The sequence below is a fragment of the Phalacrocorax aristotelis genome, chromosome W (assembly GCF_949628215.1).
Source record: "Phalacrocorax aristotelis chromosome W, bGulAri2.1, whole genome shotgun sequence".
NCBI classification, from domain to species: Eukaryota; Metazoa; Chordata; class Aves; order Suliformes; family Phalacrocoracidae; genus Phalacrocorax; species Phalacrocorax aristotelis.
The window spans coordinates 26,324,442-26,342,143 of NC_134310.1; the positions used below are offsets into that span (position 1 = coordinate 26,324,442).

Genomic DNA, 17,702 nt, shown 5'->3' on the forward strand with positions numbered 1-17,702 from the left:
TGGTCAGGTTCTGGAGAGATAAGCCACGGTCCAGGTGCTAAACATTTCTCTAACTGTTAAATTACTGTTTTCTTAATCAGGGGAAAAAAAATCTCCATAGGTAAGTGATGGTGAACTAACCAGATTTAATCTAAATGATTGACCATCTCTGGCTAATAAAACAGAAAACGAATGTTACAAAGAAATCAACAACTACTGTACTGCAGGTACATGTAAGATAACGTCTGCAAAATCTTGACCAATGTTATCTGTAGACCTTCAAAGGATAAAGGTGTGGAAGTGTTTAAGATCTTGCTTTTATTGCACGCGTTTGTTTACTGTGCAGAGTTAAATCCTTTTGGCTATCGGAGTGGTTTGCCATTGCAGTTGTGCAGAGGCCGTGGCGTCATGAGGGTTTGATCTCTGCTCGTGGAGATGTGTTAACACTGGGTCTGTAAGAGAACAGGATATTGTTCCTGTACGAGGGCTGAACACAAAGGGGATCTGTCGTCTTTAAGAGCTTTAGCCGACAGTAAAAATTACCTGGGACTGTTTATACAAGAAGAGTATTAGGGAACAGGCAGTGACATTTGGGTTTAGATGAGTTACTGGTCTATTACGATTCACAACAAAGCAAACGCAAAGGACATGCCGGGGAGTTGTGCTGCTGTAGTTGTTCTGCAGTCAGTCTGTCAGGTACGCTGTTAGTAATAATGCTGTGAGGGTTATTTGGAGCTTCTTTCCATCCCTTGCATCTTTTCGACTCATAGGGCTCAAATCCTTCAGTAGGCCTGTGATTCCCGCCCCCCCCCCCCCCCCAGTAAATGCAGTTAAACTGTAATGTCTGTTACAACCCTTTCTTTAGCCCTTTCTAACATTTTGTGCTAGGATAATCACCACTTCGCACTCTCTTTTTCTTTTTTTTTTTCTTTCTTCTTTGGGCAGGCAGGGGGACCACAACTATATTTGGTTTTCTGAAACGTCTGGAAAGCATAAGAAAACTTCCATGCCAGCTAAGGCTATTGCGGAGCCATGTTGTGTGATTAGGGCTACATTTCAGAAGAGAATCCTCTGCTCTAACCATTAGTTGTGTCTTCTACTGTTCTCAAGCCTAACAATGGACCTTAATAATAACTTAAAAATAGTATATTGTTAAAGTAAAACAGCACATTCTCCTATGCATGCTTACAATTTTCTTTAGAAAATCCCATAGATCTGGCTGAGACAAGGAGAAGTTGTCTGAAAAAGGTGTGTCTCTTGTTGAGTGGGAGTAGTTTTATTGTACTCCAACAGTCTTGAAAGTATTTTAGTTATTTTTAGGTATACAGTGATAAGATCTTGGGAAACTGCAACCCCAAAATGTTCTTAGTGTGCAGCGTTATAATTGCTAGTAGCATCTGTGGAGGTAGGAGATAAAAGCAGAACAAATAAATGTCCTTTGCCTTAAGTGTTTCAAAGGTTTGTATTATTACACTCAGATTCTTTTTCTAAGCCATGAATTGTCTGCATTAGAGAGAATTTTTTACTCTTCAGTTTCATCCTGTGTTTGGGAGACTTGCTGCTCATTAGCTATATGAACATATGAAGGATTGAAAACTTTTTCCCTCTTGTCTCCAGGAGCGAAAGTTGGAATAGCCACACAGAAACGAGTAGCCTGATGATTTCTTACCCAGCAGTTCATCCATTGACCCTTGCTCGCTTTCTGCCCCTTATCCACAAGAGTTTGTACTTGAGAACTTTAAGTTCTCGCCTTTCTTCCACACCCATTAAGTTCACGAGACTGTTCAGAGTTGGTATTTTAGCCTTGAATATCTTACTGCTGATGGATCACCTGCGGCTGCCTGACACAAGCTGACCCTGAATACAAAGTGGCAAATGAAGTAACTCAGAGCTCCTTCGTGTGATGTATGCCAGCCTTGACAAAATTCTTTGGCTTATTTAAATATTTGCTATGTGGATTATGTTTACATTGAGTTAACTTTTTCTCGTTTGCATTTCCTTTAATTTTGATTATGATAACTTTATTTTGTTAGGATTAATTTTAAAAATGTTCTTCCATGTAGGACACAGCTTAGGCTATGGCTTTGTGAATTACGTTACTGCAAAAGATGCTGAAAGAGCAATAAATACACTGAATGGCCTCAGACTTCAGTCAAAAACTATCAAGGTAAGATGTCTAGATTTTTTTAGTCTTCTACAAAAATGGCAATCTAATTAACTTCATTCTGGTGGTAAGGCTTGTGTCCCTCCAGTTGCAAGAAAGATGGAATCTAGGAGAGGAGTAGTAAAGTGAGCTGCTTCAGCCTCTTGGGTTTTGTAACAGCTTTGTATTCAAAGATTCCCCTTTTTTAACTCCCACTATTTCTCCTGTCCTAGCAGTAGGTGGGATCATTGCAAATTGTTGCCAGGCTTTGGAACTCACCTACATTTCAGATACTTGACGATCTCTATTGTAAATAGTGTTAATACACACACACTTCTTTTCCAAAAGAGCAGCTAGTACTGTATGTGTAGGAAACCACACCTGCATAGGTGATATTTGTAACTTGATCTAGTAGCAGAAATTAAGATAGAAACTGCACCGTAGCTGGTAAAATCTTTTTATGAGGCTTTAAAAAAATATACTGACATCACAAGCTCTTGATGTGATCTGTGGTTACTGCCAGGTCCGCTATCCAAGTCAAAACTTCAGACAGGAATTCTTCAATGTAGCAAATACGTTTGTTGGAAGCGTTGGTATTAGTCTTCTGCTGTCTCTTTATAGCAATGCCTTTATCTGTTGGATAAGGCCAAAATTAATGGAGTGACATAGGGACATCACTTTTCTGTTTTTGTTCTGGCAATTTTCCTCCACCTTCTCCCTGTTCTGCTTTTTGGAACTCCAATAAAAAATGCCTGCATTGTTTACTGGGGAATAAATGAAAGTGACTCATGACCAAATAAATTACTCTTTGCTATTTACACCCTGAACATACGTGTGGGTTTTTTTTTCTCATTAAAGGTTTCCTACGCTCGCCCAAGTTCTGAAGTTATCAAGGATGCTAATTTATATATTAGTGGACTGCCAAGATCAATGACACAAAAAGATGTAGAAGATATGTTTTCACGTTTTGGACGCATCATCAACTCCCGTGTACTTGTGGATCAAACTACAGGTGAGTTCTGTTGCACCAGCTTCGTAAAACTGTTGTATAGAATGTTTAACATTTTTTCAGAGACTGGTAGTTCCTAAACTAAGTTAGACTTTCAGAAACTAGCCATGACATCTGGTGTCAACCACTGAAATAATTTTACTGGTGTATCCTTTTTAAAACGCAGAATGACTTGCGCTGCCTTCTTTGCTAGCTTGCCGTCTAAACCTTGTATCGTATTTTATGCTCTTGTAGTCAGTTTTACCAGGCTGAGCTGCTGACTTGCTAAATCTACTCTCTTCTCTGACACTTGATATCGCTGTAGTGCAGTGTACTTCTGGGCAATGTTTGTAACCTGGAGTGCTAACGTTACATTTACACAAATGCAGCTATTATCCACAGGTAAATTCCAGGCCACAGTTATATATTAAAAAGCAAAACAGTAATGTGTTTTGGCTTTTATACCCGCTTGGAACTCACTCACATGATTTCCTCATATTTTAAAATATTTGAGGTGTCTGGCAGTCAGTGCTCTGTGGTTACTGCTAACCAAAAGAATGAACTTAATACACTTAGTGCTACCCTCTTGAATTCTCTGAATGTATTTTGTTTATTTAAAAACAAAAAAAAGGAAGAAAGAAAAGGGAGAAGTTGCTTTGTTAAGCACTCTGTGCAGGAGAGACCAGAGTTACGGATTTCTTTTATAATGTTAATTCTGACTCAGTGTTATGATGTGTTTTCAGAGTTTTAATTTCCTGCCTTATTATTTCAGACTGTATAACTGAAGAGTATGGCTGTAACCTTAGGCATTCTGTGTTTATTCCAGTAGGCCACATGTCATGTACAAATTTGGAGAGAACTTCTGTGAATACACTTTTTGATTGATTATGCATGTCCTATATTAGAATAGAAGATAATCTAATTCTAGCAGTTGCACATTTAACATTTATATATGGTAGTATGGACACTTATACACAGTCATTAAGCAGCAACTTCTGTGCTCTTTGAGGAACCTACTGTAAGGTAGGGTAGGCCATCAGCAGCTTTTGGTGGGATCGATGCGACTGAATGCTAAAGTCTACGATGTTAAGTATCTCCATCAGAGGTAGCTCCTTGCATAGGTGTCTGCTTTTAGGTGTTTTGATTTGCTCAGATGGTGCTGTGAATGGGACTGCGTGTAAGAAAGAAAAAAAAATCTGAGGTGACCAGGTGAGATCTGGGTACTGACACTGTAGATACATGTTGAGCAAGGAAAATCCTGTCCTCCTCTTCCTAGAGAGAAAGATTCATGTTGTCTGACTGATACCTATGTGGTTCTGTCTCTAGAGCTAGTTATCTAGGTGAGAACTACAGGTAGAAGCAAGAAAAAGACTTCTGGAGCGCAGAAAACTTATTAATACAAGTGTCCAAAATAGTCATCCATCTCTGGCTGCCAGTGGAGTTCAGATAGCGAGCATCTGTCTTTGGCGGAGGTGTGAAATGAGATGACAGAAGTCATACAACTAAAACCTCTCAGGAATAATATAGTTTTCATTGAGTGTGCTGAGGCACGATTCTGTCTAATTCTGTGTCAACTCAGAATATATCGCTTGGTCTCAAATAACCTTAATAATGTATTGTTTGAAGAATGTATTCTGTTTATGTTATAAAGCTTAATGCATGCACAGCACTGCACTTCAAGAATGTAGACATGCCTTGGCTTTAAAACCTGTGTTTCCTATCTTGATCTAGTCCCAGTTAGGACAAATTTTAATTTGTTCTACTCGATGTACCTTCTCAGCAGAGGCTGTTGTCTGCCGTTTGAGAATTCATCTGTTTAAAAATATGCTTTCTAAGATATTTATATTTTTAAATTAACCCTGTGATAGGTCAAGAGACAGACACTAAGATGAACAGCGTGGAAGTGGAGAAGTAACAGTATGTTGAGCTTTTGGGATAGTCCCTGCTGGCTTCTGGGTGATGCTGCTGTTCTGTGCCTTTCCAAGGTGGGGTATATGCTTCCTCCTGGCACAGACGGGTAGTCTCATTGGTATTGGAGCGTATAGTGCCATCAGCTCTAATTTGATGAACCAGTCTGGTCCAGCTTCCTGGTATGGAAGTAACCAGCAAGAAATCAAAATACGGAATAATTTCTTCCCAGGTGGACTCCTTTCCAGATCACTGTAGAAACACCAGCTGCACAGTTGGTGCTAACCATCTCCCACCGTTCTTCTGCAGTTCTTGTCTTCACAAAGTGCAGTGACTTAGGAAGTAGGTTATCTCTGTGTGACTCTGCATACTTAACAACATGCAGTAAACAAGACGAGTTGTTACTTATGGAAGTTCTCCCACTGCCCGAAATGAAAACACGCCTTTCCTAGAGACCATTCTATGGGTAGTTGTAAGGGTTGGATTCCTTTTTGCTCAGGGTTTTGTCACGCTGCATTTCCTTCTGTGAAATACAGGAAATAATTGTTATAAACAACTTTTTGGTTTATCATAAGCTTAAACAACTTCTGTAACAATCTTTGAAGATTGCCCTACGTGGGCCTAGAGTAGCAACAGCATGAAAGTGTTTGACTTGGCCCTTTCTGGAGCAGAGCTGGTGAAGTCCTAGAATTAGTCCAGCCAGAACACCTGCTTTGGAGTGAAAGGTGAACAAAATGTACCCTTTTAGTGTCACTGTGATAAAGAATATTTCCCGACTGTGGTCAAGTCACAGATGAGAAGGGGTGGTGGGGGGAAGGGGGAGACGGGAAGAGATAGATCATAACTTTTACCTCAGTCAGAAGGATAACAGCATCCAGGGCTGGGGTCTGGGACTGGAAAAAAAAAAAAGATGCAAATATTTAATGGCAGTGTAATTGCTTCGGTACGGTTACCATGAGGTAACTCTTACCTTCTTTCTAATTCATTAAAAATTGATTATATGACAGCTAGAAATAATGGCCATGATGTAGGTTAAATGGTGATCTCTTCATTACAGAAGGTTAAACCACTTCATTAGATGAGGACATGAAGGTCTGACTCTACAAACCAGAGTGTGATTTCAGTGTGGAAAACTGAAAATACTTTGAAAAATCAGTGTCAATTTTGTGTTTGCAGATGCTTTTTAGTGATAAAGTAATCAAAGCTAAGGGATTTGGTTTTGTTTTTAACTGACTGGAATTTTTTTTTTTTGGTGGAATTAATTTAAAATGTTGGGAGGTTTTTTTGTTAATGGAAATGTCAGCTGGTGATGGATTTCATGGAATTCTACCGTATTGAGTTTTTTATTTTTAAGTGTTTTAGTCACTGTGGTTGTTATAGCTGAAATGAATGTGTTAATTTGTGTTTTGTTTCTTAATTTTGTACTTTATCCTCTAGCTGCTGAAGAAACATTAGTAAATGTGGAGAACTTGAAAGCTGTGACCATAGAAATATTTAACTTTTTTGTTTTTTTGCTTTCAAAGTTATTTTGAGTTTATCCTGAACTTCAATTTTTTTTATTTTTTTTTTTATTGGTTTGGTTAAAAGGTTTGTCCAGAGGGGTCGCATTTATCCGGTTTGACAAAAGGTCAGAAGCAGAAGAGGCAATTACAAATTTCAATGGTCACAAACCCCCAGGTTCCTCCGAACCCATTACAGTGAAGTTTGCAGCCAATCCTAACCAGAACAAAAATGTGGCACTGTTATCGCAGCTGTGTCATTCACCAGCTAGACGGTTTGGAGGGCCAGTGCATCACCAGGCGCAAAGATTCAGGTAGGTTAGGAAGAATAATGCATTTAAGGCTGTCCTGCTATTCCCGTGTCCCTCTGGGAAACTGTACTCGTGCAGCTGTGCAGTAATAACTTCATTGCAGCATGTGTGAATGAACATAGTGCACTATGTCCTGCAGTGTTATGTAAATAAATTGTTGAATTAAAATATGATTAAAGTAAAATCTTACTTGTAAAATTTATATTGAAGTTAATTATGTAAAGGTACGTACACTGTGGTGTCTATTTCTACAGCTGAGTGTATAGTGGGACAGTAGACAGCTGCTGATTCCAGTGGGTGTTTGTAGGTGCCTGTCTCAACAGATCCCCATTCTGTAGTTCGTATATCCGAACGCAGATACAATTTGGCAACATAATTAAAGCTCTGAACCATTGGTTCCAGCAGGGTGGTGCCATAGCAAAACAGGAAAACCTTACTTCTGATTAAAAGATTCTGTGGGATTTCTTCCTACATCTTGAGCTGTGCAGTGTTCTGTCTTCCCTGGGTTACTGAGTAATTGCAACATATTGTCTGCTTCCAGAGCTGTGGAAGATGATATGCATTTTGCCTTTGAGAATTGCCTTAGTTGCTTTGAAAATGAATTGCTTGAATTTGAATTGCGCTAGTTGCTTAGAGGAGGGTGTTGATAGTTGGTCTGTGCTCTGGAAAAGGCATTATATTTACTGTATGGCATGTAAGTAATTGGTTTTGTTTTGAGATATGTTCATGGGAGTTTCTGAGAGTAGTGTTTCCCTGCTGAGAATTTTTTTTCTTTTTCTCCTCTGAGGTATCCAATTAGCTCAGCAAAACTGGACTAAAAACTCAAATAGCTTTTTGCAGTGCTACTGTTCCAGTATTGCTGTGACCTTTCCATAATGCTTTAGTTCAGCATTTTAAGAACAGCAGGTGCAATGTGTCTCTAGTGAGAATTACTACTTTAGAGTCATCTGTTATTTTACACTAAGAGTGATTGAACAGGTTGCCCAAAGAGGCTGTGGTGTGTTCATCCTTGGAGATGCTCAAAACCTGGCTGGAACGGGCCTGAGCAACCTGCTGTAGCTGCCCCTGCTTTGAGCAGGGGGGTTTAAGAGAGGATTTCCAGAGGTCCCTGCCAACATCAGTCATTCTCTGATTCCCTTCTGCTGTAGCCCAGGCAAGTTTAACACAGGCAGCTCCTCAAACAAGATTTCATTTCCCTGAAGCACTCGTCCAGATCTCTGCACCCAAACCTTCTAAGCCACACTGAGGAATGAAATTCTACACTGTTGGCAGTTAGGTGAAGTAATAAAGAAGTTACACATTTGCCTTTTGTTTCAGCCAGGGCTTCAGTGTGTGCTGGTCCTAGTAGAATATTGAGGCTTACATCTCATGTTTTCATTCTTAATGTAATTGGACGGTTTTATCACCATTCTTGCCCTTAAAAATAACAGCAGACTTAAGATCTATCAGAATAAGCAGCACAAATAATAGTTACATCCACAACTAAGGTACAAATAACTTTAGTTCTGTTCTATAATGATCACTCAGTAATAGTAAAAATGCTTAATGTATATGTTAATAGCTGCGGTGAAACTAAATTTTAATGACCAGTTAGAATTATAGAGGCATAGAATTATTTAGGTTGGAAAAGACCTTTAAGATCATCAAGTCCAACCATTAACCCAACACTACAGACTCTGCCTTTAAGCCATGCCCCTCAGCACCACGTCTGTGTGTCTTTTAAACGCCCCCAGGGATGGTGACTCACGCACTGCCCTGGGCAGCCCGTTCCAGCGCTTGACAACCTTTTGGTGAAGAAATTTTCCCTAATATCTTATCTAAACCTCTCCTGACGCAGCTTGGGGCCGTTTTGTTTCCTCTCGTCCTGTCACTGGTGACTTGGCAGAAGAGACCAACCCCCCCTCACTCCAGCCCCTCTCAGGCAGCTGCAGAGAGCGAGAAGGGCTCCCCCCAGCCCCCTCTTCTCCAGGCTAAACCCCCCCAGCTCCCTCAGCCGCTCCCCAGCACACTTGTGCTCCAGACCCTGCCCCAGCCCCGCTGCCCTTCTCTGGACACGCTCCAGTACCTCAATGTCCTTCTTGTCCCGAGGGGCCTAAACCTGAGCCCAGCATTCGAGGTGGGGCCTCACCAGTGGCGAGCACAGGGGCCCCATCCCTGCCCTGCTCCTGCTGGCCACACCAGTGCTGACACAAGCCCGGGGGCTGGTGGCCTCCTTGGCCACCTGGGCACTGCTGGCTCATGCCCAGCCAGCTGTCAGCCAGCACCCCCAGGGCCTTCTCCGCCGGGCACTTCCCAGCCCCTCTGCCCCGGGCCTGGAGCGTTGCCTGGGGTTGGTGTGACCCAAGGACAGGACCCGGCACTTGACCTTGTTAAACCTCATACAGTTGACCTCAGCCCATCAATCCAGCCTATCCAGATCCCTCTGCAGAGCCTTCCTGTCCTCAAACAGATCGACACTCACGCGCAACTTGGTGTCATCTGCAAACTTACTGATGGTGCACTTCATCCCCTTGTCCAGATCATTGATAAAGATATTAAAAGAAGACTAGCCCCAGCACTGAGCCCTGGGGAGCGCTACTTGTGACCAGCTGCCAACTGGATTTAACTCCATTTACCACAACTCTTTAGGCCTGGCCAGCCCACCAGTTTTTTTTTATCCAAGAGAGAGTATGCCCATGCAATCCATGAGCAGTCAGTTTCTCTAGGAAATGCTGTGGGAAACTTAAAAAGTCAAAGGCTTTACTAATGTCTGGGTAGACAACATCCACAGCCTTTCCCTCATCCGCTAAGAGAATCACCTTGTCATAAATGAGATCAGGTTTGTCAAGCAGGACCCGCCTTTCTTAAACCCATGTTGACTGGGCCTGATTGCCTGGTTGTCCTGTACGTAATGCGTGCTGGCACTCAAGATGATCCACCCCGTAACCTTCCCTGGCCCCAAGGTCAGATGACAGGCCTGTAGCTCCCTGGATCTCCCTTCTGGCCCATCTTGTAGGTGCACATCACATTTGCTAACCTCCAGTCAACTGGGACCTCCCCAGTTAGCCAGGACTGCTGATAAATGATGGAGAGTGGCTTGGTGAGCTCCTCTGCCAGCTCCCTCAGTACACTTGGGTGGATTCCATCCAGCACCATGGACTTGTGACCTGCTACACGGCTTTGATACACACTAACCATTTTCTCTTGGAGTATGGGGGCTTCATTTTGCTCCCTGTCTTCCAGCTCAGAGGGCTGGGTACCCTGAGAATAACTGGTCTTACTGTTAAAGACTGAGACAAGGCATTAAGTACCTCAGCCTTTTCCTCATTTCCTCATCCTTGGTCACTGTGTTTTCCCCTGCATTGAAGAAAGGATGGAGGTTGTCCTTAGCCGTCCTTTTGTTGCTAATGTGTTTATAGAAACACTTTTTATTGCCTTTTGTGGCAGTAGCCAGGTTAAGTTGTAATTTTCTCCCTGCATAACTTCACAACATCCTTGTAGTCCTCCTGAGTTGCCTGCCCCTTCTTCCAAAGGCCATAAACTCTTTCTTTCTTTCTTTTTATTTATTTATTTATTTATTTATTTTTCTCTCTCCTCCCGAGTTCCAGGCAAAGCGCTCTGTTCAGCCAGGCCAGTGATCTTCCCTACCGGTTTGTCTTTTGGTACATGGGGATGGTCTGCTCCTGTGCCTTTGAAGACTTCATTCTTGAAGAATGTCCAGCCTTCCTGGACTCCTTTGCCCTTCAGGACTGCCTCCCAAGGGACTCCCGTTAACCAGTCTCTTAAACAGGTCAAAGTATGCCCTCTGGAAGTCCTGCTGACCCCCCTCCTTACTTCTCTGAGAACCAAAAACTATCATTTCATGAATGCTGTGCCCAAGACGCCTCCAGCCATCACTTCACCAACAAGTCCTCCTCTGCTCACAAACAACAGTCCAGTGGGCACCTTCCCTAGTTAGCTCCCTCACCAGCTGTGTCACAAAGGTCTTTTCCATGCACTCCAGGAACCTCCTAGGCTGTTCCATCTCTGCTCTATTGTATTTCCAGCGGATGCGTGGTAAGTTGAAGTCCCCCACCAGAACAAGGGCTAGCGATAGTGAGGCTTCTTCCACCTGCTTATAGAATATTTCATCTGCCTCTTCATTCTGGTTGGGTGGTCTGGCAACATGATATCTGCCTTGTTGGCCTTCCCTCTCATTCCTACCCATAAACACTCAACCCTATCGTCACAGTCAAAGCACTCCCTAGCATACAGAGCTACCCCACCACCTCTCCTGCCTGCCTATCCCTTCTGAAGAGTTTATAGCCATCTATCCAGCACTCCAGTTATACAAGTCATCCCACCATGTTTCTGTGATTGCAACTATATCACAGTTTTCCCACTGCACAGTGGCTTCCAGCTCCTGCTGTTTTTTGCCCACGCTGTGGCCATTGATGCAGATGCACTTTGGTTGGGCTATTGATCCTGACACCTTTTTTTGGGGACGAAGTCCTAGTTCCTACAGGACCATTCTCAGGCACTTCCATCATTCCTAACACATCAATAACCCTTGCATCTTTGCTGTCGCATGGATCTCCATCCTCTACCTCCATGGAGATGGCAGACAGAAGGACCTTGTTAGCACACCGACCCTCAAACATTGGTATGCTGCCCCCAGGCTTATCTCTAGCGAGCCTGGTTTTATCCCTTTGCCTCTTCAGATCTAGTTTAAAGCTCTTTCAATGAGCCCTGCTAACTCCTGTGCAAAGATCCTTTTCCCCCTTTGAGGCAAGTGCACCCCATCGTTGTCAGCTGGCCTGGTGATCAAAAAACCCCCAAATTCTGCCAGTGACACCAGGCTCAGAGCCAGATATTGATCTGCTGGCCCTGCCTGTCTCTTCCCTCATCCTTCCCTGCAACTGGAGGGATAGAGGAGAACACTACTTGTGCTCCTGAGCCCTTAACCAGTCATCCCAAGGCCCTGAAGTTTCTCTTGTCCTCGGACTTCTTTCCGCAACTTTATTGCTGCCTACCTGAAAAGTGAATAATGGACAATAATCTGAGGGCCATGTCAGGGCAGGAAGTTTTCTCTTCGCATCTTTAATCCGGGCCCCAGGGGGGCAGCAGACGTCCCAAAGAAGGTGGTCTGGTCAGCATATTGAGCCTTCTGTTCCCTTCAGAAGGGAGTATCCAATGACAATGACCCGTATATTTTTTTCTCTTTGGAAGCAGTTTTGATGCAGGCCGTAGGCCAACTTAACTTCAGCAACAGCTCCAAGCTAGACCAACCATTGTCCTTGCCATTGTTCGGTTCCACTTTGGTTTATTTGTTTTTCTTTTATTGTACCATTAAGAGCGGCGTTAATGGTATTTGTGTGCATTTCCTGTGTTTCTACAGGCGATAGCTTTCACAAGTAGGTGTAAGGTAAAAGAAAATGTTCTGTCTCTTTCTGTTCCATTCCTGCTTCTGTGGTAGCTACGTCTGCTCAAGTTGTCTGTGCACAGCGCTCGCTTGTCCATGCATTTTGGCCAGCTTCTGCTCCTAGTTACAGGCTTGCTGATGGAGAAAGAGGCAAAGTTTTTTAGGCTGGCACGGGTTGGCAGAGCAATTCTGGGTTAAGCCATGCTGTTATGAATATGTGGTGGAGACAAGATTCACCAGTTGACTTGGACAAGTCTCTCTTTGTGTCTTGCCACAGACTTGCAAAAACTTTAACGCTTACTCTAAGACATCCTTTCGTCAATCACACGGGCATGCATGCACTTATGCACACGTATGCACAGTGCATGTACCATCCCACAGCCCTTTGTATTTTTCTTCCTGCTTTTGGTGTTAACTGCAAGTTTTTCTAGTGAGCCTTCCTTAAAGATGCTGAGCTTCGTGAGTTTAATTATTCATTCTGTGGTAGAGCTTCGGAACCTTAGCTTGGACTGAGTCTTGTTTGTTTTGGGTAGCCAGAGAGTGCAGAGACGCAGTTAGAAAAGCAAAAGCCCAGTTTGAATTGAAACTGGCTGTAGACATTAAAAATAACAAGAAAGGGTTCTTCAGACATGTCAGCCATAAGGAGAAAAAGAAGGAAAACATAAGCCCATTGTTAAACAGAAAAGGAGAACCAATCACCAATGATGCAGAAAAGGCAGAGGTCCTCAACACCTTCTTCGCCTCGGTCTTTACCAGCACTGCAGGGTCCCAGGCTTTGGGAACGAAATTGCCGATTGACCCAAACACCGACCCACCGTCGGTGAAGGAAGAGTTAGTACATGAATTACGACAGGAGCTTGACCCCCACAAATCAATGGGCCCTGACGCCATCCACCCAAGGGTTTTGAGAGAGCTTGCTGACGTCATCACAAAGCCACTCTCCATAATCTTCAAGAAGTTGTGGAGAATGGGGGATGTCCCAGAGGACTGGAGGAAGGCAAATGTTACCCCTATCTACAAGAAGGGCTCGAGGGAGGATCCGGGTAACTATAGGCCCATCAGCCTTACTTCAATCCATGGGAAAGTTATGGAACGAATCCTCCTGGGGGCCATCACAAGTCAAATGAAGCACGTGACTGGGAGAAGCCAACATGGCTTCACTAAAGGCAGATCGTGCTTGACAAACCTGGTGGCCTTCTATGACAAAGTGACTTGCCTGGTTGACATGGGGTCGGCAGTGGACATTGTTTACCTGGACTTCTCCAAGGCCTTTGATACAGTCCCCCACAGTCTCCTCCTGGAGAAATTGATGTGTTATGGCCTAGACAAGTGGTCTGTGCAGTGGGTGGGGAACTGGCTGACAGGCCGCACCCAAAGGGTGGTGGTAAATAGCTCCTTTTCCAAGTGGCAACCTGTCACTAGTGGGGTGCCCCAGGGATCGATATTGGGCCCAATGTTATTCAACATCTTTATAAGTGATCTGGATAACGGCATCAAGTGTAGCCTGATGGAGTTTGCTGATGACACCAAGTTGAGTGGGGAAGCAAACGCTCCAGAAGGGGGAGCTGCTCTGCAGGGAGATCCGGATAGGCTGGAGGAGTGGGCCAGCAAGAACCTTCTGAAGTTCAGCAAGGACAAGTGTAAGATCATGCACCTGGGAAAACATAATCCGGGAGTGCAGCACAGACTGGGATCCACCTGGCTGGAGAGCAGCTCTGTGGGAAGGGACCTGGGGGTCCTGGTGGGGGGAAGCCCAACATGAGCAAACAGTGGCTGCTGCGGCCAAGAAGGCCAACAGGATGCTGGGTTGCATCAAAAAGGGCATCGCCAGCAGAGATAAAGAAGTCATTATCCCACTCAGCGCTTGTCAGGCCACACCTGTGTACAGTTCTGGTCCCCGCCGTACAAAAAGGATGTGGCCAGGCTGGAAGGGGCCCAGAGAGGGGCCACCAGGATGATCAGAGGACTGGGAAGCTGCCATACGAGGATAGGCTGGGAGAGCTGGGTTTGTTCAGCCTTAGGAAAAGGAGGCTCAGAGGGGATCTCATCCCCATGTACCAGTACTTAAGGGGCAGCTACAAAGAAGATGGAGGCTCCCTTTTTACACGGAGTCCCATGGAGAGGACAAGGGGGAACGGACACAAGCTGCTCTTGGGGAGATTCCGACTGGACACGAGAGGGGAATTTTTCACACTGAGGACAGTCACCATTGGAATAATCTCCCCAGGGAAGGGGTTGACTCGGCCATGTTGGACACCATCAAGAGTCGTCTGGACAGGGAGCTGGGCCATCTTGTTTAGACTCTGCTCTTCCCAGAAAGGTTGAGCTAGATGATCCCTGAGGTTCCTTCCAACCTGGGATTCTGTGATTCTGTGATAAGCTGCTTCCAAAGAGCTCACAGTCTGTGTAAATTACAATTGTAGTCTCTGCTACATAGAGGTTGAATACTTAAACTGACATTTTGATTACACTTCATCTCATTCCATTGTATCCCCCTAAATCCAGGATTAAGCCTTTAGTATCTCTAATTTGTAATTATTAATTTTCTACAGATACCAATCAGACCCTTTCTTTAATGTTTTGATAATCTGTTGTAGTTCCAGTGGTATTTGTGGCTCGTATCAGGAACTGATCTTAATGCCTTGTCCCTCTGCAATGCTGGGTTGGCCTGCTAATACTGAGATGTGGTGCAAAGGGCTCTTTGCTTCCATCCAGGAGGACTGACTGTGCAGCATGGGGTTGTTTGGAAGACAGATAAAACATCTGGGGCACGGGTTTCTTTTGAGAATCAGATTTGTTTACTTAAACAGAATAGCAGGTCTTTCTGTGTTGAATTCTGATGAAATTAAGGAGTTTACCTTCTAAAGCTAGAGAAGTCTGGCCAAAGTCCCGAGAAGTCGTGTGCTTTTACAGTTCACCAGAGCTTTATGCTAGAAGAATGTTTTTTCAAATCTTGAAAATATTCCCAGTTCAGCTGGTTTTGTTTTCAGACTTGTTCAGGGTTGGTGCCAGTTCCCACTTATGCTAATGGACATGCTGCTATTGATACCAGAGTCCAAATGCCTGAAGGGGAATTGTTATTTCTTGATAATTCTTTGGTCAAGGGGAAGTATAAGAAGACTCTAGAGTGTTTAACCCTGTCACTGACGTTACTGTCTGGACAGCTCCCACTCACCTGTGTTGTTTCACTCCAGTGAAACTGTTCAAATTTTCAACTTTTATGCCAATTTGTAATTCGGATGCATGTTGTCTGTGTTGGGGATACTGGGAATGCCACATAAGAAAACATTTCAAGCAGAGTAGTATTTCATCCCAGTTCTAGAAGAACGTGGTAGTGAACTCCCTTATTTCGATTGCTGCTGCTCTCTGATACATGGTTGTTTGATTTAATACCCTGTTATTTCAGGCTTAAGGCTTGTGTCGCTCAATACTCAACAAGACTTGTTCTGTACAGAGTGGATTGTTCCTGTCTGTGTCAGGGTATAGGGGAAAAAGTTGCCTGGGGGGAAGACACTGGACATGGCCAGTATCAGTGTAGTTGAACTCCTGACTTTTGTGGAACTGGTGAAAAATAAAAAGATGCCAAGCTCATGTGCAGAGGCAGCATAGGCTCTATTAAAAATAATATTATTGCTTATTAGCATTATGTAAGGTGTGGGATTGCTCCCACCTGTGACGCTGTGTATAGCTGTTCTCAGATTGCAGTGAAAAGAATTCAGCAAAAAAGAATTTAGAGGACTTTCAGAGAACTAAAACTAAATCGTTTTTGTTTAGGAGCGTCACTTCTGAGATAATGTCCTCTAGTGTGTTAAAGTAATGCTAGAATCTATTAAATGAAGCAGTCTGTCTCATAACAGCAGAGCAAAAGGTTGCTCATATAAATGAGAAGCTTATAAAGTGAAAAAGATTAAAATTTTAAAAATACTTGTACTGTGTTGATACTTAGTGTCACAAGATGTTGGAGTTTTGAGGTTAGCATGACTTAAAAGAACCATCCATAGACAACATCATCTAGAGATGCTTAGGGAAGATTGAAAAAGCAATGTGGAATAGACAGTATAAAAATAAATACAACAAAAATGAGGACACCAACAGTAAGTATAAGACTGGGATTGTTCAAATTACAGTATTAATGGAATTTAAAAGAAGTTTTCTCTGAAACACCTTGGATCTCTGTGGGCTTTACTGACGTTTGCCTAAATCAGACAGGCTTTTAAACACTTGTCAGGTGACAAGTGTAACTTCCTAAGAGTCATCTCAAATTTGTGTGGTCGAAAAGATCTTTTCCTGTAGGACAAAGAGGCGTTACGTGCCTGGCTATGCACGGGCTGTTATCCCAAGCTAACCGGGAGATCGCACGTCCCTCTTGTGCGGGCCTTCAGTCCGGGCTAGGCACAGAGATTTATCGGGTCAGTGGAACTGCAGTAGGAGCCTGCTCCACTCATCGTGTGAGTGCTCTCACTCCTGCTGGGTGTCTTGTGTGATGCTTCCGGATGGATGCAATTCTAAACGTTAAATTTAGCCTTTGTATAGGTCTAAGCCTATACCACTTTTACTGCAGCTTTTGCAAATTTCTTTTTTGATGGTTGCTTTTTAACCAGCCAGAAACTTCTGTGCAATGTTTCTTTGTCATGTGAAGTTGCAAAATATAGCTTCACTTTAGAATCGTGGGAGATCTGGGTAAGAGAGAGAGTGTGCATGAGGTGATATTTCCTGTGGTTGGTTTTTTGAAATGACTTTTCAAGTCTTCTAGGGATGTTTTTACCACACACACCCCCTTTTTTTTTTTTTTTTAATAAACCTGTAATGTTTTTGTGAGTCAAAGCAGGAAGACAAGAGAATCTGTTAGAAAATCAGCGTATCCAAAGAACAGAGGTACCTCATATTTTAAATTACTTTGCCTGTAATATGCATTTAGATTTGTTGTCTTCCTGCGTTCAACCCCGAGCTGCTCTTCTACAAGCATTTCCAGTCCTTGAAATACTGTTGATCTGGGCTTGTGGGCAGAGCCTGAGGCTTTATAGCAGGCAGGTTCAGAGCTGCGCTGACTGCTGGAACCAACATCATGCGATTCTGAACACAGTGATTTTTCTGCTCCCTGTACTTGTGAGCAGGAACCCAAGACTGGTGATCTGTTGAGATGAAAACTTTCCAGATATTAAGATAAATATGTCCTACCATCGTTACTCAAATGGAAAGAACCTAGACAGCTGAAGGTGTCTGTCAGAAAAAGTAAGCGTATAAAGCATGCAAACACAGGAACACTTTTATATAAAAGCAAAATAAATAGTACATATGTCACATAATCATTAGATCACACGGGATAGTGCGTCTCATTCACGTTCTGATAATCTTAACTGCTTTTTCAGTTTTACTGTAGTACAAGGATTCCTAAACTTGGATTTGCTTGGGGCTGGCCAACAGTGTCAGCGGCAGTGAGTATGTGCAGCATGAGCTCAGGTGTGTCTGCACTGTGCTCTAGAAACACCAGCAT

General features: G+C 43.4%; 1 protein-coding gene across 6 annotated transcripts in view; it reads left to right on the plus strand.

Annotated features, from left to right (window-relative positions):
- Nucleotides 1-17,702, plus strand: part of ELAVL1 (ELAV like RNA binding protein 1) — a 46,249-nt gene that overhangs the window by 25,068 nt on the left and 3,479 nt on the right. For all 6 annotated transcript variants that reach the window (XM_075077798.1, XM_075077794.1, XM_075077795.1 and 3 more), the window contains 3 exons: nt 2,043-2,146; nt 2,981-3,134; nt 6,606-6,831. In XM_075077798.1, the coding sequence (XP_074933899.1) occupies nt 2,043-2,146; nt 2,981-3,134; nt 6,606-6,831 (484 nt within the window). The remainder of the gene's footprint in view (nt 1-2,042; nt 2,147-2,980; nt 3,135-6,605; nt 6,832-17,702) is intronic.